This window comes from Ochotona curzoniae, unplaced genomic scaffold, assembly GCF_017591425.1.
Source record: "Ochotona curzoniae isolate NIBS_2020 unplaced genomic scaffold, NIBS_Ocur_1.0 contig_43, whole genome shotgun sequence".
Taxonomy (NCBI): domain Eukaryota; kingdom Metazoa; phylum Chordata; class Mammalia; order Lagomorpha; family Ochotonidae; genus Ochotona; species Ochotona curzoniae.
The window spans coordinates 10661911-10685334 of record NW_024466218.1 but is presented as its reverse complement, the minus strand read 5'-3'; the positions used below and the strand labels follow the sequence as shown (position 1 = coordinate 10685334).

General features: G+C 42.9%; 1 protein-coding gene across 1 annotated transcript in view; it reads right to left on the bottom strand.

Annotated features, from left to right (window-relative positions):
• The window catches only part of MAPRE2 (microtubule associated protein RP/EB family member 2), a 152994-nt gene extending 131271 nt beyond the window's left edge, over positions 1-21723 (bottom strand). Inside the window, exons 1-2 of the mRNA XM_040984882.1 lie at positions 21547-21723; positions 2922-2983 (exon numbers count right to left, since the gene is read on the bottom strand). Coding sequence (XP_040840816.1) covers positions 2922-2983; positions 21547-21570 — 86 coding nt within the window. The 5' untranslated portion in view covers positions 21571-21723. The remainder of the gene's footprint in view (positions 1-2921; positions 2984-21546) is intronic.
• Between the last annotated feature and the right edge of the window lie 1701 nt (positions 21724-23424).

Genomic DNA, 23424 nt, shown 5'->3' with positions numbered 1-23424 from the left:
TTTGCAGACAATTTGGTGATCGATAAAAATTAATACATTGAATGGCAAATCGCACCATCACTGGATATCCAAAACCAACCTATATCCATGGCTTGGTTCACATGCTATCTTTATCTGCTTTCCCCAAATTTCCATACTGTTTGAACTGTATTTATTCTAAGGTGCATTTCATTTTATATATTTTGTTAAATCTATCTATATATATATCTATTAGTCCCCCCAATAAACAAATAAACTCAGAGATAGTTTGCTCACCTTTGACATTCTGTAATACTTAGTTCATAGCAGGAACACAATGAATGTGGAAATGAGTCTATCAGTCAGAAGATATATGTATTCATATATATGAAATCAATTAGCAAAGTGCTTTACAGGTAGTAGACATTCAACAAATACTAAATGAATGCACTTTCTAAAGAAGTAATGGAAAAAATAGTACTCTCAAACTGCAAATGTTTGTAAATCATTCCAGACTTTTGGGAAAAATGATCATAAAGCCATAAAACAGTCATACATTAATAGATGAACAAATACAAATTAAACCACACCAACCAAAATGACAAAGTTTGCAAAAGTAGTGTAGTAATTTTTTTTTGTAAGATTAACTGGAAAATATTAAGACTTAAATCACATATTATGGCAGATTGCTATAATGCTATTCAACTATTCTAATGAAGTTCTGGTGACTGGTGAAAATGCAAGATGCTTCTAAATGTTGCGAAGTACAAATTTCACATACATTATAATTTCCCTTGTGTAAAAACAAGAATGTTTATGGGAAAAGTAAATACACAGAAACATTCAGAGTTCCTCAGAGATGTTGTTGTGATAGCTGGTCCCCCTCCTTCCAATTTCTTTAGAGATTTCTTTATAATATTTTTTAAAATAAAAATATTTGGTATCATCAACATTAACTTTTCCTAACATAGTTGCTTTTCCCATAGATAGTTATTTAGTGAAGACTATGTGTAACGCTTAGTTGCTTAGTAACTAGCCGCCGTCTAGGGTTTTTAACTCTAGGACTCCAGTAACATCTTGAGGAGATGCTGTTGTACATCATGAAGCTTCGGTTACACACATGACTCAGAGATGGGTGAGAGGCAGACAGCCAGCAAAGAATCGTCAGGTCCAGAACGACTAGTGAGGTGATGACACCCTGGAGCAACTTATTCCTACTAATGTCTGAGGCTTAAAGAAAGGAAGTTGCAACCCAGAAGGGAGGAGATTTAGTAATGACTGTCTTCTTGGGTTTCCATACCCTGCTGTCTTCTTACTATGCATGCCCTAACAGGGGCGCACTGTGGCCCAGTGTTGGCCTAGCGCCAATGTTAATAAACATGATTTTATTGAATGCAATCAAGCTCATTCATGTATGTTTTGCCCAAGACAGTTTTCATACCACAATGAGTGACAGAGACTGGATGATTGCAAGCTGAGCATACACAGAAAAAGAAGCATGTGTCTATATTCTCAGATGCAAGATGTACAGATATTCTATTAGGTAAGAACCATGCTTTGGGGGTTACTTTTTCTTGAAGCATACCATCCTGGAAGATAGGGTAATTACAACTCAGCATCCAAATAGGAATACTTCAGAGGGCAAAGGGGACTGCTAAAGGAGACTACATTTCAGAATAAGAGAAGGAAACCAGGACTTCCATAGACTGACTGAATATGTGAACCAGCTCTCTGGAAGGGGCAGCAGAACACAGATCAGTTTTAAGATGGTTCTCAGTGCTGCCCAGGTATTGCTCTGTTTGTACCCAAAAACACTAAGGTAGCTTCTCTTCCCATTTCTATTGCCTCCAGATTCTTCCCATTGCCCTTTGATCCAATTCTAATAGAATCCAGTTGTTGGGACAACACTCAAGGTACCATGTCCCCATTTTTATTAACATCAAAGGGCATCCAATTAAATAAACCTTATGGATTTCAAATCAGCATGAACAAGAATTGTGTATCTGCAAATTTAACTTGGTTTTGTATCAAGCAGCTTTCAAAAAACACTGCTTTGGGCAAAAAAAAAAAATTGCAAGTTTTTCCTCTCAAACAACTTATTTTAAAAAAACGATCCCACATAGCATTCATCACAATGTGACCTTGAAACAAACATGGCATGTTATCAACAATACTCTTTGAAGACTTGCTAGGTACGAATAAGGTCTCCAAATCTTTCATTTCGGAATGGAAAATAAAACAGCACACAAATCCCCACACATTTTGCATTTAGCAAATATTCTTGATGCTCTGGGGAAGAAGAATAAAATAAAAAATACTTAGAGCATCTGACAAAATCTGGGACAATGCACTTTGAGAGACTGTTTTCCGCATGAACAATAGCTCGTAGCTTTCAAAGCCTAAGCTTTCCAACTATTGCCATCTGCTGGCATTTCAGTTAACTGTTCCTTTGTTCTAGAATGCTCCTTGGGGTGGACCTGAAAGGCATTTTTAGGCAGATCCAGGGCAGCAGTGGGAAATAACCGAAAGTCTTAGGGACAAATCCCAAACAAGGAAAAATGAGGTTTTTGGTCTTCATCTCTATTACAAACATTCTCTTTTTCTTCCCTCACAGAGCAATTATCTTGATCTTTTATAATACTAAATTTAAAAATAATTTATTCACAATAATTACCAATGCCATAAGATCATTCTGCCCATATACTGACATTCCCCCCTCCTCTTATTAATAACATAATTTCAACATTTAAGCTTGTTAATTTTTAGGGGAATTAACTAATAGCAGTTAATTAGCCCTTAGTTCAACTGGGAGCTGAATACTTAAATCCTAGCTTACTTAAATCCTAGTTTGAATCATATCATGGAATTTACAAAATAAAGCTGTTACCAAGACAAGATCTCTACTGATTTTTATTTAGTCTGTAAAGAAGGAGCCATGAGGCATAGTTGATGCTTTAGCTTACCTTGAGCATCCAGGCCCTCTCCCTGGCTGCTGAGATGAGCTGTTCCTCTGGGAAATGGGACCCTGGACAGTGAAACAAAAACAAAAACAAAAAAGGGAAGGAGGATTTAATATGATCCAAACATCGGGGCAGAGTTATAATTTAGGGTGTAGGGGGTAGCCAGCAATGGAAAGGGAAATGAAAGAAAAACCACATCTAAAATAACCAAAGGTAATTGGTTGCTATAAGACAACACTCTCTATTATCAGATAAATTCTTAAGACAGCTTTATCATAGTTTGTGGAAGTTGTGTGTAATGCCAGGTCGATGAAAATATGAAAATGCGTTCATCAATTTGCTTGCCCTCCACCCCGCCATGGCAGACTGATGTGACAAGCATCACATGCTAACAGATCACCTTGGCTCAGTTCTGGCTGTTGTGGCCACTTGGGGAATGAACCAGTAGATGGAAGATCTTTCTCTTTGCCGCTCCCTCTCTCTATAAATCTGTCTTTTCAACAAAAATAAATGAATCTTTAAAAAAAAACTTTAAAATCAGATTTTAGAAAACATTAATTTCAATCCATGTCAGTTTCTCCCTCTTTTTTTTAACTTTAGTCTTCCATGCTCCCAGAAATGTTGAAAGAACCATAAAAAAACTATCATTTGCCTTCTTTATTGAATGATTTGCCAGCAGCTACATCAGTAGGTAAAGCTTTGGCCAGCAGTGTAGGAAGCAAGCAGGAACACAGGCTTCCAGTTTATAAAGCAGATTATTAGGCCTTGGGAAATCTGGTATTGTTTGTGTACAATTGAGCTTTTGCTCTTTTGACAACAGCCTACTGCTAATTTCCCAGCAGCTGCATGCATTTGTCTGAAGAAGGAGGACATTGTTCATTGAGCATCCTATGTGGCAATCATTTCACACCTTTTTATCTCGTTTAGTCCTCAGGACCACCACAGGGAAAATGAAGAAACCGAGGCTTCAGGTAACAGAGCAATGTACCTAATATTACACAGTTAGGAAGGCTTTTTTTTTTTAAATTCCTTTATTTTTACTTGAAGATTTATAGTGAGGCAGGAGAAATGGTCTTCCACCTGCTGATTGACTTCCACAAACGGCCACAGAGTCTGGAGTTGAGCTGACCTAGAGCCAGGAGCCATCTCCGAGTCTTGCATATGGGTGCAATGGCTCAAGGTCTTGAACCATCCTCTGTTGTATTCCCAAGCTATAAGCAGGGAGCTGGATGAGAAGTGTTGCAGCTAGGACATGCACCATTACCCATACTGGATACTGGTGCTGCAGTTGGAGGACCAGATGCTATGGCACCTCCACAGTCCCAAAAGTGACAATTTTAACTGACATGTAAGGACTCCAGAATCTTCTCTTTTACATACACATGCCCTTTATCACAATACTTTAAAAGTTCTGGTGTAGACTGGAGGCACCAGTAGGGCTTTTGTTCTTCTCTTGCTGTAAGCACAGGGCCTGGAATGTGTAAATGATCACTTATGTACATCGTTGCCACAGTGAGTTCATCCTTTCCACTCAACTTTCGCTGAGAGGGTTCACAGCGACACAATAGATTTTTTCCTGTTCCATTTGAAGTACTGCAGTTATTATGTGTGTACTGTATGAGGAGACTTCAGAACACTGATAAAAAATGAAGTGCTTATTTTGATACAAGGAATCTATGAAATGCCCTTTCATAATATTCATTTTCTACTGCATTTTTGAACATATAATATATATGTAATATCTCTATGTGTGTGTATAGGTATTTATATATCAGCCTAAAATGTATTATAGCATGAGGAATCTGTGAAGAAAATGGCAGGAGAAAGCCTTGGGGATCTAGAGCCCAGGAAAGAGTTCTTAGCTTTGATACCCAAAGCATAATCTGTGAAAGGGAAAAGCGATAAATCAGATTTCACCAAAATGAAACATTTTGTCCATGTGAAGCAAACATAGACATTTACAAACTCTATGAACAAGTATCTAGAATATTTATAGACTCTTAAAACCCAATAATAGAAAATAATTCAATCAGAAATTAGGCAAAGGACATGACGGGTACATGCAGGGAGTAAGTAAGCACATGGATTGGTCGCCAACACCACTAGTCATCAGGTAAATCAAAACCACCCTGAGACATGACTATCAGAGTGGTGAAAATTATGAGTGAGGAGGGTTCACTGAATCCTACCAGCAGTTCATTTGACTGCTATTTTTTTTTTTTTTTTTTAATTTCAGAGATGATGAGGTCTTAAGGGCAGAGCTGTGTCAAAGATCAATGCCACTACTCGGGAAGTGTGTTATTTAACTATATGACTGGGTTCTTCTCTTCTTCCTCCCATTCCCTATGGCTCCTCTGCACTGTTTCTTCTGCTAGCAGATGACTCAACATGATGGAACCCTTTGATCTTGAACTTTAGCTTTCAGGACCGAGGAGAGGAGGGAAAACAGAAGAAATAAGAGGGGAGAAAACGGGAGGGAAGACGGACCAGGGAAGGGGAGAGGAAGCCAGATGTGGAGAGGGAACAAGAGGTGACAACTTTGTCCTTAGTTTATGCAAGGGCAGAAAATAAGACTACTCAGCAACAAACAAACAATCAACCGCCTGAGAATTATGAAACCCTTGAAGAATTATGCTGAGTGAAAAGCACAATCCCCAAAAGTTAGATAGCGCATGGCATAAGAAAAGTATAGCAACTGGGAATGCAAATTAATGGTTGCTAGAGGTTAAGGAGAGCATAAGAGCTGGAGCAGAAAAATTCTGATTAGGAAAGGGCAACACATGCTTCCTTGAGTTGAAGGAAGTAGTCCTTACTCTGATTGTATCAAGGAAGACATTCTGGTGCTGATCTTGCAGGTGTGTTCCCATGGTGCTAGGGGCAAGCGGTGGGGAATAAAGGATACAGGAAATCTCTTTTTTTTTCTTACAACTACATATTAATGTTCAATTATCTCAAGATATTTTTAAAAATCAGGAAATTAGAAACTAGAATTGAACATGATATCTCACTTTTTAAATTTTCTTGCAATGTCAGAGAGGCCATGAGGAAGGGGGAAAGATGGGGTCACAAGTTTGTTCCACTTTGCACGGATCCAAGGGAAAAAAAATAAACATTCTTAGCATTCAAAAGCTGTTTTCAGCCCTCTCCTGTCTGGTTCTGCCTGTCTCAGAACCTTCTCTGCTGTTATCTCCTTTTCCTTCCATATTTAGCTTTCAGTTTTAACTAATATTCAAAATATTGAAACTACATTCAAATCCAGGAAAGAGTTCTAAATACCAAATGGATCTACTGTGGTGATTGCTTAGGCCCTCAAGTTCATATTAAGCAGAAGCTTTCAAAATTCCTACATGTTATTTGCACAAGAAGAGAATTTTTTTAAATTACACTTGATTGTATAACAGAGTTTCATAGGTTCTGGGATTCCCCCAAACCCTCCCTGTACCTCCCCCCATGGTGGATTTCTCCACTTAGTTGCAGTATTACAGTTCCAATCCAATCCTCATTCTTTCTTTGCAAGCATATACTTTGCATAGTGTCCAGCATCTTATTGTCCAGATAAGTTCAACAGTTTCTTGGGCAGACCATCTCTGGTCTGAAGGCAGAGCTGGCAGAATATCATTGCGACCAATTAAAAGCCACAACACATAACATCAACTACTGTTTACAACCTTATGGAGTTAAATGACATGGTATTGAGTGACCAATATGTTAGAAAATGCAAGTTCTTAACCACATCCTGTGATTACTTCATTGACATTACAATTGTAGTTTATACACAACTGGCTGCTATACACCTTAAAATGGCTACAGGGTACTATTCAGCTGTCTCGTGTCTATTTTCCTTTTTGTATTTAGTAGTTTATAGTGTTGAAGCATAATTTTTACTGAACTTAGCAGATTTTAGGATAGTCCAAACTGGCTTATAACTCTAACAAGGCATATGTCAACAGTTGGGATGCAGAACAGTTTTAGTAGGGGTGTGCAGAGAAATCTTCAATAGCTTAGTGAGGAGTAACTTATGTTCATGTCCTACCTGGTAAGGTATATGTGAGTCCAGGCTAACCATTTCCTGTCTGATTCTAAGTTTTCCTTGTTTTCTGTCTATCCAATCCATTTTTTTTTTTTTTGGGAGAGGGTGCTTCAGAGCGACCCTGATGGTCATTTCAGGAGAGGGTGGGGATCCAAAGTTGGAACTAAGTAAGGACCAGAGAAAGCTCCTTTCCCGATTCCTGAAGGAAGTGTACTGATCTACAAGAAGAGAATTTTATCCTTTGTGTTTTGTGGACAATAAAGTAGGTGTTCTGTATGCTAAAGTGGACCACATACCGAACAAGGACATACGCTTTCTCACCAACACACTAAGATGTAAGCCATAGTCTAGTTTCCCTAACATTAGAAAAGACCAATTGGCTGAATCTTCTGTCACTTGGAGGGCTAGAAATGAGCAGCCGGAAGCCAGCTGCTTTCTCTGGGCTTGCTTGTTGGTTTTGTTTTCGTTGAAAAAAAAAAATAATCAAATGTATTTGTCAGGATAAAAAGCGTGACATGGTCCAACTCTTTAACAAAGCATATTCTCTGTTTCTACAAAAGTCCAATTTTCCTCCATCCACTAGAATCTCAAACTCTCTCTCATTGTACAAACCCATTATTTCTAGCACCCTGCGTCCGAGGCAGAGTAGCAGAACATGTGGCCCAGCTATGAATCTCTCCTTTCAACCCCCAACAAAAGACTCAGACCTCCATGTCTGGAGGATCAGGAGGAAGACAGATGGGAAAGTATTTCTAATCATGTTAGGCTATGAGATGCCTGAGGAAAACAAACTTAACACACTTTTCTTGGGGCCAGCACTGGGGGATAGGAGATTAAGTGGTAGGCTTCGAGGGTGCCGTCTCACATGAGCAGTAGTTGGAATTACAGCTGTTTTACTTCTGATCCAGCTCCCTGCTCATAATCCTAGGAAAACAGCAGGAAATGGCTCAAACTGGGGCCACTGTCATGTGAGTGGGAAACCAGTTTGGCGTTCCTACCTTCTCACTTTAGCTTGGCCCAACCCCAGCGGGGGCAGCCATTTGGGGAGTGTACCAACATATGAAAAGACCTGTGTCTCTCCTTTCTCTGAAATTCTTTCAAATATATACATAAGTAAGTAAATCTTAAAGTCTTCCCCACCAAGAGAGACAGTATTACCACCTCCTCAGCTATTCACAGTTTTTCCAAGAGCAGACCACCACCACCACCACCTGGGTCTGAGCCCAGATTCTGTTCTTAGGATATGACTACACTTCCTTTGGAACTTTAGAACAAGTCATCTGAATTTCAGGTCCTCCATGGCCACGCTTAGACACTGCATCGCTCTTGGTGTAAGCCACAGTCTAGCACGTGGTAAGCTCACAGCTTTTGAGGAATAAAGTTTGTGAACAATAACGGCAGGTCACAGGCTATTAATCTCATGCCTGATGCTCACTGACATCGGCCTTCCGGGGAGCCCCACCCCAGCAAGCATCACCACAGTTAGTGGTGTGGGTCAGGCTCAGAGGCTTCTCCAAGGGCAACAGAGGGAGGCCTGAGCCTGCCAAGCCAACTCTCCCAGGACATGCCTGCCAGGAAGCACAGAGCAGAGCACACACCAGGGAAACCCAAAACCACAGGAGCATATCTGCAAGCAGCACACGAGGTCAAATGACACTGTGTCTTGGGCATGAAGTCGGCTGGAACTCATGCCTGTCCTTCAGAGACAGAAACAAACTACCAAATGGCCCTACTATATATTTAGGGATCTCTAAAACCTTGCAGCGAGCTAATCAAAGGGATTACAATGAATGATAATAATATTCTAAGTCATGTGGTTTGGATTTCTAAGCTTAAAAGACAATCTGAAGATACTATCTAAAAGGATAGCAACAATAAAATAGAAATTCAGTTCTTCTCATAAGAATATAGCCTAACCTCTTTCATTTCTTGGAATCTTCATCTACCCATCTGCTACTTCCCATGTGAACCAGAATGAAAGTGCCCCTTCTATTCTAGAATCAAGGCAGAGAGCTAAAACTGAAAGAGTAAAATTCTTCTTAAAAATGAGGAGGCAATAACCAGCAGAATGGCACAGTGGAAGCATATGGGGGCCATAAAAATGGTAAGGCAAACCGTATATATGAGAAATGTCACCTGCATCGTAATTTTGTGAAATGTTTTTAATTGTATTATTTGAACCTATTCTTGTATTCATTTGTAATCAATTATCCTTGAAAAGAGCGTAGCTGGAAATCAACGGTTCTTTCCTCCTATGTATGAGTGACACTGAAACGCAGAGGAATGTGAAGTGGGAAAGAAGCCCAGGAGAGATTCAATGTCAGGTCCAATTTCAGAGTCTAGAGTTCAAGTTCAGTGTCTGGGTCACGATGGAAACTAAAAACCCTGCCTTTCATAGATCCTGTGGTACTAATTTGTTATTTCTTGGATCTCCTAAAGAAAGTTAACAGTCATGTAACAAGTGTTAAAGATGGAGTGAAGTCTAAGACTTCGGCCCTGGAAAGACAGAGGGCTGCAAGGACACTGAGGACGGAGAGTGTCAGGGGTGTTTATCCAAAGAAGCATAACCTTCCTACTTTTCTGTTATTCTCTGTGGAAATCTTCTCAAACTCCTTTTTTTTTTCATTTTTAGTGGAGTCTGTAAAGAGTGTTGGTAAGTGGATGGGACCTGCAGCCACGCACAGGAATGCCCTCACAGGCGCTGCCTACGAGTGTCCTGCTGGAGCTGATGTGAAGATGTCAGTGCTGACGGAATGACAACCAGCACCACTCTCCGGGGCTCTGCCTTACAGATGGGGGAATTCATGCTGAATTCCATCTGGGGAAACATATACCCAGATTCCAGAGCAGAAACCTCCGTCCCACTGTTATAGATGAAACAATTCTGGGGGAAATAATATATTACTGGAAATCCAAATAAAATGTTCAGCTTGAAAATATTTCTAATGGCTTTTACTTCCATAATTAAATTTCTCTATAGCTTTTAATTCTGCAAGAGTTTCCACACAGATGATCTCACCCAGATCTTGGCACCTGTAATTCTTGTGTCACTTCTGCTACAAGTCCACTGTATGCAGCTTTTAGCTGAGTGCATTCACTTGTTGGCACTTGTGCCTTGGGGATTGTCAAGCCATATTAAATGGCAGAGTCAAATCTAGCTCTGTGTGCAATCTTTTATTCATTATTCTCTCCTATCCCATTGCCCACCCATAAGGAGCCCTGTGCACCCCTCATATGCCAGGCACCATGTCAGGGTTGAAGCTTTATGACTGAACAATACAGTTTGGCCACCAACAAGCATACAGTATAGTTGTATAAACCTACACATGAATAGATAATTCTATTACGGAGTTTTGAATGCATTGGTATTGAAAGAACAACAAGAGGCAAAAGTGTAACTAACTGCTGTTCTCTTGGATTACGTACAGAGTCTGAAAGTCGGTTACGTCTCTTTCTTTTTTCATTCTGAAAACTAGATGGCAATAAGAATTGAATTCACAGGTTTGCACTTAGTAGTACTTTTCTGACTCCGAATCACTTGGGACTCTTGTTACAATGCGCAGTGTGACTCACTTGGCCTGGGGTGGGGTCTGAGATTCTGACTTCTGGGTGATGCTGATGCCTCTCTTTGGTGAACCACACTTTGAGCTGTGGGACACGTGACCCCCTCTTCCTCAGAGCTCTTCCCCACACCTGCAGCTGTGACAACCTGACATACACTTAAGACTACTCACTCAGATGATCCCCGTTCAAATCAACAAGCGTACAGCACAGTTCTTGCAACCAATAATGGATCAAAGCAAAATTAGGGAGACAAAGTCTATCTTTGGGGTACATTACTTTTTGTTGCATCTCTACTCTTATCACATCCCTAACCTCCTTGGGGTAATATACTCATTCCATGTCTCAGATCCTCAGGGAAAGTGCTCTTCATTTCAAGGTGACATGCACCTAACTGATGAATTAATTTATACAAATGCATTAGACAGGGCTTTAGCTAAGGTTTATGATTTCTTCTCTGCTGACCTGAATGGTTGGATCTGGATCTAGTTACATGAGCACCCTCAAAGAAGCCACCATTATTTTTCCTTGTGTAGACCACTAAGTTGGCCAAAGCCACCACACATACAGCTAGGGTGCTGGAGAGAAGAAAGGATGTGCACATGGCCTCCTAAGCTTTGTGAAAAGCTAACAATGTGGCCAGAGCTGTAGTAGATACAGCTGCTGGTGTCACATATGAACACTAGTTCAGTCTCAGCTACTGCACTTCCAGCTCCCTGCTAACGTGCCTGGGAAGACAATGAAGATGACCAAAATGTTTGGGCCCCTGCATCCATGAAGCAGATTCAAAGATATTCCTGGCTTCAGACAGGCCTAGCTCTGGCCACTGCAGCCATTTGAGTAATGAACCAACAGATGAAGACTGATCTCCCTCCAGTCCCACCTCCTAGCTCTGCCTTTCAAATACATAATATTTAAAAACAATGAATTTCATACCCAGAAAACTTTGCATTTTGCACCACTGTTTCTGCAACTGCACAGTATACTTGGTGTACACCAAGTACTTAGCTGCACAGTGTACACTATTAGCATCCTGCCTAATAGTGTGAAGTTCAAAACGACTTTTGAGATTGCCTATACTTTCCAACCTAATCAATGAGCAAGTAATCATGTCTTCTCTCAGTGCACCTTCATTTCCAAACTCAGGGGGGAAAAGTGACTGCCAATACCGGAATATAAGGGTTCTTGAGCAACTGGGAATTTCCAGATACATGGAAAATCTGCTTTTTACTATTATGTTTGTACACATTTCCTTGGGCAACTGGATGTAAACATTACAGGGGCCAGAAGTATTAAAATGGAATCAACTCTAGGGAAAACCAAGAGCTAAAATAGAACCGGAAAGATTGTCTATTTTAAGGGATCTCATAGACAGCCTTGATGAAAGGGGCCCCACGGAATGGCTCAGACAGGACTCTCATTTCTCTAGCCCACCGAGGCCTCTTTTGCTGGCTGTTCTTCAATAAATGACCTTGGTAAAACCACTGATTGGCTACCATTTCTTTAACATTGGCAGCTACAAAAAGAATTGAACTTTTATCTTTGATTAAAAATGAAACATCTGCTAGCTTTCTGTGTACTTTTAGGAAATTCCCTTTGAAAAAAGGGTGTGCAAATACATGAAAATTCACATCATGAAAAAACAATGCATGGGTCTCAACAATGTTTTGCACCAAGGCAAACTCACCTTTCAATTCCATTCTTTCTTTAACTTTTTGAAGTGTCCATGTTTTAGGCTAAAACGAAACCGTCCCACGGCTGGTTCAGTTCTTGTGTTTTGAATCTATATTCTTCCTATTCTTGTGTGCTCTGGTGCCTCAGGCAGGTGCCAGATCATTGCTGAGTAATTGTTCAGCAACCATGGGATTCCTGCTTCCTGCCTTCACCTATGTTTTGAGGCAATGCAATACAACACATTGCCAGACTTGGTCAGTAATTCCACTGTTTCCATGCACTATATGACCTTTTTATTTCTCAGCTCAGGCTGACTGATGGGAAAATGATCCAATGCTTACAGTCATGTGCCCAGGAAATGTGAATTCTGGAATGTTCCTGAGTAGAAGCTTTTAAAAAATTCATCTGCTCCGCCAGAAATCACACTTGCTTTTGGATTTCAAGGAGTTATAATAATGTTCTCCATATGTTATATGTACATTTAAACCTATCACTGTCTCTACCCATTCCAATTTAAATAGTTCAATGTGCTATTGGATTACCAAAACTATATATTTCCCTCACATGTAAAAATTTGTGAATTTATCAAAGAAATAGTTTCTAGTCCATTTCCTATTCTGTTTTATAGTTAGGTTGATGAATTAATAACAAACCTTCAGTGCATGGTCCCAAGGCTTTTCCTAGACCATTTCCCAGAACACAAAGCAGGGAGCTGGATGGGAAGTGGAGCAGCCAGGACATGGATCAGTGTGCATATGGAATCCTGGTGGTTACAAGGCAAGGATTTAACCACTGGCTATCATGCCAGGCCCACAAAGAAATAAATAAAAAAAAAAACTTTCAAAATGTGAAAAATAAGTTAAAAAAAAAAACCACATAGCTTTCAGATTTCAAGAGCAACCTTTGCAACACCACTAAGTCTTACAAAGATACATTGTTGAAAAAAAAAAATCTTCCCATTGGGATGTGTCACAAACCACATGGGAAAACATGACTCAGAGGTCCGTTGATGTTATAGGATGCAGATCACACTGATCGTCCTACTCATCCTGCACGCTTCTTTTGTGCCAGATTGCTCAACAAAGTACGCACTAAAGGTGTCAACGGGACTTAAACTCCACCCAAGGTCCCTGTCTGAGCAAACTGCTATGAACAGTTTCAGGACAGACTTCACAAAAACAGCCTAACATGTTCTTCCAATAGCAGAGATGACCCTGACTGATTCACGGTTTCACTGGCATTGGTGTCCGTGGTGATGGGTAAATACAGCAGGAGTCACCAAGAGGGGCAAAAAGCCCACACACTCTGGGATAGAACGATGCTCCGTTTAGCCCTGGGTCTGTGTGGCCGATTGTGAGAGCTGCTGGGAAGCAGTACCAGGAGCCCCTTGTTCCTTTCAAGGAAGGAGGACAATGGCCCTGTAGGACAGATGTTTCTTGTTTCTGGACGCTACTTGCCCTCAAAGCCCTCATCAGCCTCCTACTGCTTTCAAACAGGGGGTCAGGAGAGGAAGCTGCATTCCTCAGATGGTCTCCCAGGTCACAGATCATTCCCTGATGAAAAGACCAAGTGAGCCATGCAGACAACGACAGCACCTTCCGTGTACTTATTGCTCGGTTTCAACGTAACTTGGGAAATACCAATGTAGAAGTACCTGCATTTTTTACTTCCTGGAACTTTAAAGCAAACTTCTGGAAAAATAAAACTCCTCAGGGAATCAGTAGTTTACTTTAAATGTAGGAGAGATAAAATTTGTCGTGAGTGGCAGCATATGGAAGGGATGTCACATCCTGAAATTTTATACATAATAGTTTATTCTTACATTTTCGGAATTTGTTTTTGTCTTACTTGAAAGGCAGAAAGAGAGATGGATAGAGAAATCTCTCACCTGCTGGTTCATTCCCTAAGTGGCTGCCACAGTCAAGCTGGGCCAGGTGGCAGTGAAAAGCCAAACTCAATCAGGGTCTCTTATGCAGGTGGCAAGGACTCAGGGACATGTTGCCTCTCAGGGCACCAACTGGCAGAAATCTGGACTGAAAGTGGAGGGTACCAGACTCAACAAAACACTCTAATGTGGGAGCAGGGCATCCTGTTGGTGACTTAATTGCCTTGCCAAGTGCCTACCTTGCTTTATTATTATTATTTTTTTAAAATAAAAAAGCGATCTACATTATGATTCCAGACACAAGTGTCCTAACACCTGTTCTGTTTGTTTTCAGGCATTGCATCATTCCTCCTGTCAGACAACCACTTTTGCACCCCTCTCCTAACTACTTACCTACGCCTGGCAGCTGATCAACCTGTGCTCTCAGCAAGATTCCTCCCAGAGATATGGAATTTAACAGGTCAATGTTTAAAACAGAGGGGATAAAGCTCAGCAGTAGACTTCCAGAAATGGTTTGCAGAGATATGTCCCCTCCGAGGAGTGTTTTCCATGGTCAAGAGCATAACACTCATGAAGGAGATGGCCCTAGCCCAGTATCCTACTTCCTAGCACATAAGACTTACGTGCAGTGCCAACTCCCATCTCCAAAACAGCCTTGCTGGAAAAAGGTGAAACTCTCATGTGTCAAGAGCTGCACTTGAAGTACAGAAGAGCAGGCATCCCTTGCAATCCCCAACCAATTTACACACATTGGGGTGAAAGGCCATCCCACAGAGGCCACCTAAGCCACCCTGTAGAGACAGGTGCAAAAGATGGTTAGGAGGTGAAGCAAGGCTTTTCAGAGTTTTTCTTAACTTTTTCAAAAGTTAATGCCTCGCAACAGACCACTGCCCAACACACACACAAACACAATCAAATTTCTTCTTGACAAGAACCTCATGAAACAATGGCAGGCTCCAGTCTTCAGCTGACTGTGAGAAAATTCAACGGAAGGGATGAAGAAGGATCACCCAGTCACCAACAGAATGAGTTTTAAACCTTAAGCCATTTCGTTGTCCTGTTCCAATAACAAGATCCTTTTTATTATACACTATAATTTTATAAAAAAAAAAAGGGGGGGGCAGCACTGTGGATAAAGCTGTTTCCTGCAGCACTGGTGTCCCACATGGGCTCTGCTTTGTGCCCAGCTGCTCCCCTTCAGATCCAGTTCCCTGCTAATGGTCTGGGAAAAGTCAAAGATGGCTCAAGTGGCTGGGTCCCTGCACCCACACGGGAGACCCAGAAGAAGCTCCTGGCTCCTGCATTTTGATCAGCTCAGCTCTGGTCATTGCAGCCATTTGGGGAGTGAATCAGCAGATGGAAGATCTGTTTTTCCTTTCTGTAAATCCACTTTTTCAATAACAATTAAGAAATCTGCAAAAAAGAAACATGTGAATGGGGTATCGGTGCATAGCTTTCTGTGTAAGTTACAGTCTCTGAAATGAAGATGCAGAACAGGCCTTTCCTGGTGATCTGAGGATCAGAAAGTATGGCCACCTAAGTTACAGATTATTAATGACAACACAGTGTTATTTAAAAGATACATTCAAGTTCATGAGAGTCTTTTACAAAAAAACTTCATTCGTCTTATTATTTTATTTAGGCTCATCATAAAACCATACTAGATAATTTTAACGTGTTTAGATAACTGAAACGAAAATAGTATGGCTGCATGTCTTGATATTTATTGACTAATTTTTCTTAGGTGTTAAAAGAGGATCATTTCAACAAGATATCTAAAAGGACAAAAATGTGTGAAAAAGTGAACCCTCGAGTTTAGGGCTTCTAAAGCCACCTGTGTATGAGTCACTGATAAAGCCCAGATACTGATTGAGAAAGTCTGGGGTGGAGCCTCACGTTCTGCATTTTAAAGCACCTCCTATGTGAGGCTGACGTTACAGCTCCAGACCTCATGGATAGTGAGGTCTCATCGGAATGGTTTGGAATCACTTTGATTAGCAACACAGTTAGGGTCAATAATTCCTTATGTTGCTCCAATGGAACAAATAACTTTCCTATTGAAATATCTTATTAAAAGGTATGTGAAAGAATAGACAGTATTGTAAAATAGCACATAAAAATAAGATGATTAATTTTCTAGTTCTGATTTAATCAAAAAATTTTAAAAACATACTAATTCAAAAGGCACAGAGATAGTTTCCAGCCACCTGTTCACGTCCCACATTCTCACAGTGGCCTGAGCAGGGATACAGCATTTCAACCTAGTTCTCCCACACAAGGAGGAGACCAACCACATGAGTCATCCATCACCTTGTGCTTCCGGAGTCTGTGTTAGTAGGAGCTTGAGGCTGGGAACTGAAGGGCTCCATTGTGGGAAGCAGGTTGAAGCTGGACCAAGCACTTGCTCCTGGTTTTATTTCCCTTTCAATTAAGCAAATTAGGTGACAAATTTCAGCTAATTACCTGATTGTTTTCTTTTGATAGCTGAAGGCAGCTCAGATATTTTAAACTATTATCACAGAAATGTTGCCTCAGATAAGATACTGGCTAGATCAGGAAAGCTAGCTACTTGAAATTTATTATGTGAAAAGTAGAATTGCTAAACTCAGCAAAATAAATAAATAAATAAAAATAAAAGCAAAAGACAACAAAATGATACACCCAGTAAAATTTAAATATAGAATAAAATTTTTAGTTTAAGTAGATTCCATGTAATATTTACAATATACAGAAATTCACTGTTGAGTATTTCTTCTGTATTTTATCTGACAATCTCAGATAAAAACATATTCCCCAATTCTATCGTATCTCAAGGCACTGCGGGCACAGGTGCTTAGAGGGAGAATAAACATTTTGTGGCCAGGGAATCATTTGCTGGACTTGACAGTGACACATGGAGCCCTTGTCTATTACTGATGCTGATTTCCGGCAGCTCCTCTTAAGAGATCTGTGTACACTTCGAAGAACAACAGTGCTATAGGACAAGCTGGGAATGAAACCCACAGACTTCTACCAACAGCTTCTTGTGGGGAGGGCAGGTGAGGAGAGCCAGGCTTCCTCCCAGCTCCCTTTTCACCTTCCAGTGGGTAAAAAATCAGTAGGAAAGCTGGAAACAAGGGGGGGCCGGTGGTCCAGATGCATCATGAATGATTTGATTTGGTTTAAAGAATCTTTGAAAAAAAGGAAGGAAAGTGTTAAGGCAGCTGCAGGTACTCTCACCTTTTGCTTATCAGTGGCTGCAAGCACCATCCCTCAGCTTTCAAAGAGAGCAGTTAGCTCTGATTTCACTTTTACCGCTATACTTTCTATATCTTTAAAAATTTCAGACAGCAGCAAAACTCAAAGGCATTATTTCACTTTCCAGCTGGCTTTTCTCATTTCCTTTCCTCTACCTAATTTCAATGCCAGCTGTCATTCCTGCTGTGATGCTTAGGAGAAACTACATCAAAAGTTAGTCCATTAGCAAAACACTTTTGAATGTTTGTCCCTGTTTAAGCAATTGATAATTATTAAGTCCCTGCTCTAATAAAATTGGTCAGCCCAATGTTTTGTTAATTTTAGAAACTGATTTGAAGAGAAGTGAGCAAGAGACTTGAATTGGCACCAATATGGGATACTAGCTCTGCAGGTAGCTGCTTCACTCACTATGCTACAACACCCACACCTGTTCTTGTTTCAGAACAGATTCAACTAGGATTGATGATCTTGCAGCATATCAGATTAAGATGCCTTGATAGGCCAACATCCCATATGGGCATCAGTTTGTGTCCTGTTCATCCAGCTTCTGATCTAGCGCCCTAATATGCCTGGGAAAGCAGTGGAGGATGGATCAAGTACTTGGGTCTCTGCACACACTCAGGAGGCTTGGATGAAGCTCGTGGCTTTGGTCTGGCCTAGTCCTGGTCATTACAGTCATTTGGGGAATGAGCTGGGAAATGGAAGCTCTCTCCCTCTCTCTTCTCCTCTCCCTGTAATTCCAAATTAATAAATCCTTTCTCTTTGAAATAAAAGAATTAAAAAACATTTGTTTTTTGAAAGACAGCATTGCAGAGAGGGAGAGACAGAAGTAGAAAGATCTTCCAGCTTCTGGTTCACTCCCTAACCAGTGGCAATGGCCAGGGCTGGGTGGGTCTGAAGCTAGGAGCCAAGAGCTTCTTTGGTTCTCCCACATGGGTGCAGGGGCCCAAGGAGTCGGGCCATCTTTTCTGCTTTCCTAGACACATTAGCAGGGAGCTGGATACAAAGTGGAACAGCCAGGATACAAACAAGTGTCCATATGGATTGCCAACAACAGAGGCAGAAAATTAGCCTTCTTGGCCACTGTGCCAAACCCCATAAATATTAAGATATGTCAGGGACCTCCCTTAAAATTTACACTAATTATATCACACCATTTGGTTCAATGAAAATGGAACCTCTAGCTTCTTTAGTTTCTAAATTACAAGCACACTGATTCTGAAAGGCATGGTGAGAACATCAGTGACACTAAGAGGGCCCATACAGTCTCGACATGAGTACAACTGAAACTTACTTGCAAGTTTCCGGTCTTTGGTATGAACAAGGCATCCAAAGGAGGAAGTTCTAACTAATGAAACTTTCACGAAAGGCAACGTCTAAGCAAGTTGAAATTTTTAACCAGAGACTGTTCAGGGCATAATGTCAGCCTTTAGCGGTGCTAATGACTACATGTACAACTTCGTGTAACACGCACAACTCAGGTGTTTTTGCCATTGTAGGTAGCAATTTACATTACATGTATACTGTAGGAAAACAACTATTTCCAAAAGCAACACGTTTCCATGTTGTGTTTAAATATATGAATGACACTCAATCAGAATTCCTAAGTTGGAATAAATCCCTGAAGTATGCCCTCATGTACTAAAAACAAATAAGGATACAAATACTCTTACAAGTATGAGAAAGATGAAAAAATGAAATACTCCTACAGAATTAAGGCAAGTATTCACCCTGGAATTGCTCTTCCGTGTTTTTTCAGAGCGCTGGAAACAGTTTAAGGTGGTTGCAGGTGAATCATCTAAGACCTACTCTTTGCTACCTGTGACATGTGACTGCTGCAAAGAGCTCCCACTAACTGGAATGTGCTCCCAGGGAGATATTCCAGCATGAGCATTTAAGCTTTGCAGGGGTATGGGTTGGCAGGTGGGCTGAGTGGAACTAACCATAAAGAGTTGTTAAAACAACAGAGCTTATGCTTTTCTAACTTGGGGAAAAGACTTAAAGAAGTTATGGCTCCAGTTACGCAGATAAGCCCAAGGATTGAGGTTAGCCTGGTCTAAAGGTTACTTATTTAAGAATAGGATCAGAGAGAACACAATGTATGTGAGTTTCTCCCATTTGAAGCAGGGAAGAGATAATTCGAAAGGATCTCATCTGGTCAGGTCAGACTCCCATCAAAATCTGGATGATGTAACAGGTGCTGGAGTCCATAACCCAGTGGTCTAGCCTTGACAGAGGCACCTTGGACCATCACTCAATTCTGGTTTACTTGCACTATTTGGCACCTGGAAATACGGCCTATCTAATTACATTTAGGCCCTGTTGGATTAATAAGACTAAAAGACTAAATACATAGAAGGTCATAAGATGGGGTGGTAGTTATTTATTCTCAAAAAAAAAAAAAATGTAGCTCTTCTAAGGTTAAGCTCCTCTGTTTCCAGCCCACCCCTTTTAGCGTACTTGTAAGTATTACAGCGCTGGGTACAAACCATCCTCTGACAAATAATCTGATTAAAATGAATCACATTGTTTTTCAAAACTGTTTGAATCTTTCAGTATCAAAGGTACACATCAGCCCCCCCTTTTAAGGTGACAGAGATCAGACTTACTTAATCTTTGGATATGAAAATTTTAAAAATTCATTTTCATGTTATTTGAACATCAGAGGCATAAATATCTTCCATCTGCTAGTTTACTCCCCAAATGCCTGTGATAGCACAGGTTAGACCAGTCATGACCAGGAAACTAGAACTTAATTCAGGTCTCCTCTGTGGGTGGCATGAAATCAATGAGGTAAACCATGACCTGCCGCCTCCCAGGGTGCACATTAGCAGGATGCTAGATCCAGAAGCAGAGCTAGGACTCGATCCAGCTACTTTAGCGTGGTATGCAGGCATCTCAGTTGTTCTTAACCACTGTGATAAATGCCTGGGCCTAGAAATTCTTATTACCACTTTCTGATTGTATCTGTCAAACACAGCATTAATTAAAAAAAAAGAGGAGATACAAAATCTGAAAAAAAATTTTACTTACTCCACTTTGTGAAGATCTTTAAATAAGTTTGACTTTTTGTATTCAAATTTAGGTGGTGCACATTCTGTCTACGTCACATGACTGAAATAACCCAAACCAACTTACACTTTCCCCTAAGTTTTTTATAGTGCCGCCCACCAAGGAAAGCACAAGATGTCCAGTCGGCTTTGCATTTCCCCTAACAGGCGAAAGCGTTCTATAAAGCAGATGGAATGGGACATTGGAAAAGGGAGCGGCTCTTACAAGCAAGTAGATCCTGATCAAATACTATAATGTGTTTTCAAAGGAGTGGAGTCCGTGTGTGTCAATGAGCTGCTTGCTGTAATTACTTCCTATTCAGCAGGCGCTGAAGGCAGCTTGCTGACTCACCAGGCTGCTGGGAGTTTGTTTCTGCCGGGTTTCCCTACTGGCTGTCCTACATGAGTCATCCACGAAACAAAGTTTTCTTGCGTCTCCCTTAACAACAGTAAGGAAACCAGGCACGGACAGTGACCTTCCCTCTTTCCAACAGGAACCACAGATTATTAGACAGGGAATGGAAAAATGATTTGGTAGGTGGCACCATCCGCCAGGCTGCCCGATGAGAGTGGCCTGCTCCAGAACCTTAGTCACCAGCACCTCAGTTTCAGTATCTGTTCTCTCACCCGCTCAAAGTGGTTCAACAGGCATCTTGCCTGACCATGCCTGCTGCTGCCGGCGGCTGAGCTCCTCCCTGTGAGACAGGAGGGGTCCCCAAACTTGGCTGCACCGTGAACTCACCTGCAGAGTGCTCCGCTCCGCTTTCACACCAACCACGCCTAGTTCTCACTCCCCCCCCCCCCCCCCCCCCCAAACAGCCTTCAAATACCTTAGGATGCGGTTTGGACCTCAGGAGTTTCCAAAGCTCCGCAGGTGACTTCAACAGTCAGCTAAGTTAATGAACCAGCGCTTTGCAGAAAAACCACGGTTTTCCCAGCGTCTGGAAACCTTCCCAGCTAAGCTTACCGAAGAACTCCTCAGTGGGCCCCCCAAACCTCCAGTCTTCGAGAGCTACTGAGACAGTCCCTAACTGAAATGTTTCACTAGCTTGCCAAAAAAGAAGAACTGCAAAGCAAGAGGACGTTGCCAGAGACGCGCCAGCCAACAAGGACCCTTTAGCCGCCCCCTGGTTCTTACTACAAAACTTCGCCAACAGAAGCACCTCAAACGCGCGCTCCTCCTCCAGTTACCTTTTTATCTCTGTTTTGTTTCATCCCTCAGTGTCCCGTTCAGCGAGGCTGCAAGCCGTGCGTCCTCTCGGATAGAAATCAGGCGCTGTCTCTGACCTCAGCCCAGACGGTACCGCACGCTTCACCTCGCGGGGCAGAGACTCACCCCACCTCGCAGCGCCTCCCCGGGGCAGATACTATGCTAATCACGGAAGTTCCTCCTCAGCCGCGAGCGCAGGTGGCGCGGGTTTGAACGCTTAACCCTTGATCTTAGGCCGGCTGTGCTGAAGTGCTTTTAGCGACCGCCTCTTGCCTAGTAGGTCCGGCACTTTTTTTTTAAAGGACAGGACGAAAGCGAGTGATGCAGCAGAAGGCTGGGAGGGAAGCACAGCGTCTGCCAGTGCCAAGCTGAAGGATGGCTCATTTCCGAATATTAAGTACTCCACAAGCTACCGGTTCCCAGGAGAACTAGCAGAAGGGGACTGGGGGTTAAGACAAAGGCTGGAGTGGCTGCAGCCGCCCTTTCTCCGAGGAGGCAGCGCTGCCTTGCTTGGACACTACCTTGGCCAAGCGTCTCGGGGGAGTGACCAAAGCCACTAGCCCTTTGGGGTTTCAAAGTCTGCGTTAGCAAGAGCGCTTTGGTTCCGAAGGGAGGGAGGGTCTTTCTGCACCCAGCCCTCCTTCCGGTCTTTTGTGGGATCTCTGGCCCGGGCGCAGCCTTTCTAAGCGTGGAGCCCGAGGATTTGTCCAGCACGGCAGGTTGGACCGAGCGGCCCGGTCCGGCGCGCTAGGTGCTTCCTGCCCAAGAACCGCCTGGACGCGGAGTCCTTTACCGATTCTCTAGCCCACCCGAGCACGGGAGAGTGACGCTGAGAGTGGTGAGGCTGCTCTCCGCTGGAAAGGAAGCCCAGGCAGGGGTCGGCAGCAGGACCGGGGTCCCAGGGCCGTTCTCCAGCCGCCTAACCAACGCGCGGCACACCTCTTGGTCTGCTCCGAAGCGCGCAACCCTGCCACGCGTCCCCCTGCCCTCGCTCTCAGCCCGGTGATCTCAATTTTCGCGCTTGCAGATCTCCTCCTTTAGCAACGCCAAGTCTCCTTGCCCTAATGCCCCTCGCCTTCCCTCCGTCCACTTTGCTTCTGCCAGCGTGGCAGCCCCGACTCCCTCCGCTCTACCCTGAGTGCAAAGAGCTGGACCCCGAGGGGACGTCGCGGGGAGCGCGTCGGAGTGCAAAGCCACGGGCAAACGCGTAGATCCTTGAACAACTTCTTGCTGGGTTCGGGGACCCCCGGCTCCTCTTGCATCACGACCTACAGCCTAAAAGGCGCGGCCAGCGCCCTCTCCAGGGGGCGGGGGTGGGGCACCATGCCAGAGCAGTGGGGTGCGCCAGGGCGGTACCGCTTTAAATGCACTTGACTCACCTGCTCCGGCGCTGTCGCCTCCTTCCGCGACTGACAGCTGGGGGCTTTGTTTTCTCCACCCACCCGGCCGGCTGCGCTCCGCCCCCCATCGCCACACGTGACCGCCGTCTGCCACCACCTCCACTCGGGGTGAGTCCACCCGGGAGAGCCAGGCGAGCGCCGCCCCTTCCCTGGGGTGCGGGTGCAGGTGGCGACCCCAGCCGGAAAGCCGCTCAAGAGGGTCCGAAAGGATCGGCCTGAGGCCGCTGCTTCCGGCCTTAGAAAGCCAGGCTGGCTGCTGACACGGAAGAAAAGTGCCAACCGGTGGCCTGAGATGTGTTGAGGGCCACAGCGCAGAGGGCTTGGAGAGGCTTGGAAAGGCGACACACTCGACATTCAGGACCTACGGCGGGTGACCCGTGCCTGGAAGCACTGCTGAGTGTTTGCACTTAAGCCCGGGGCGTGCCTGATAAACAGGGGCGCACTAGTATGCCATGCACA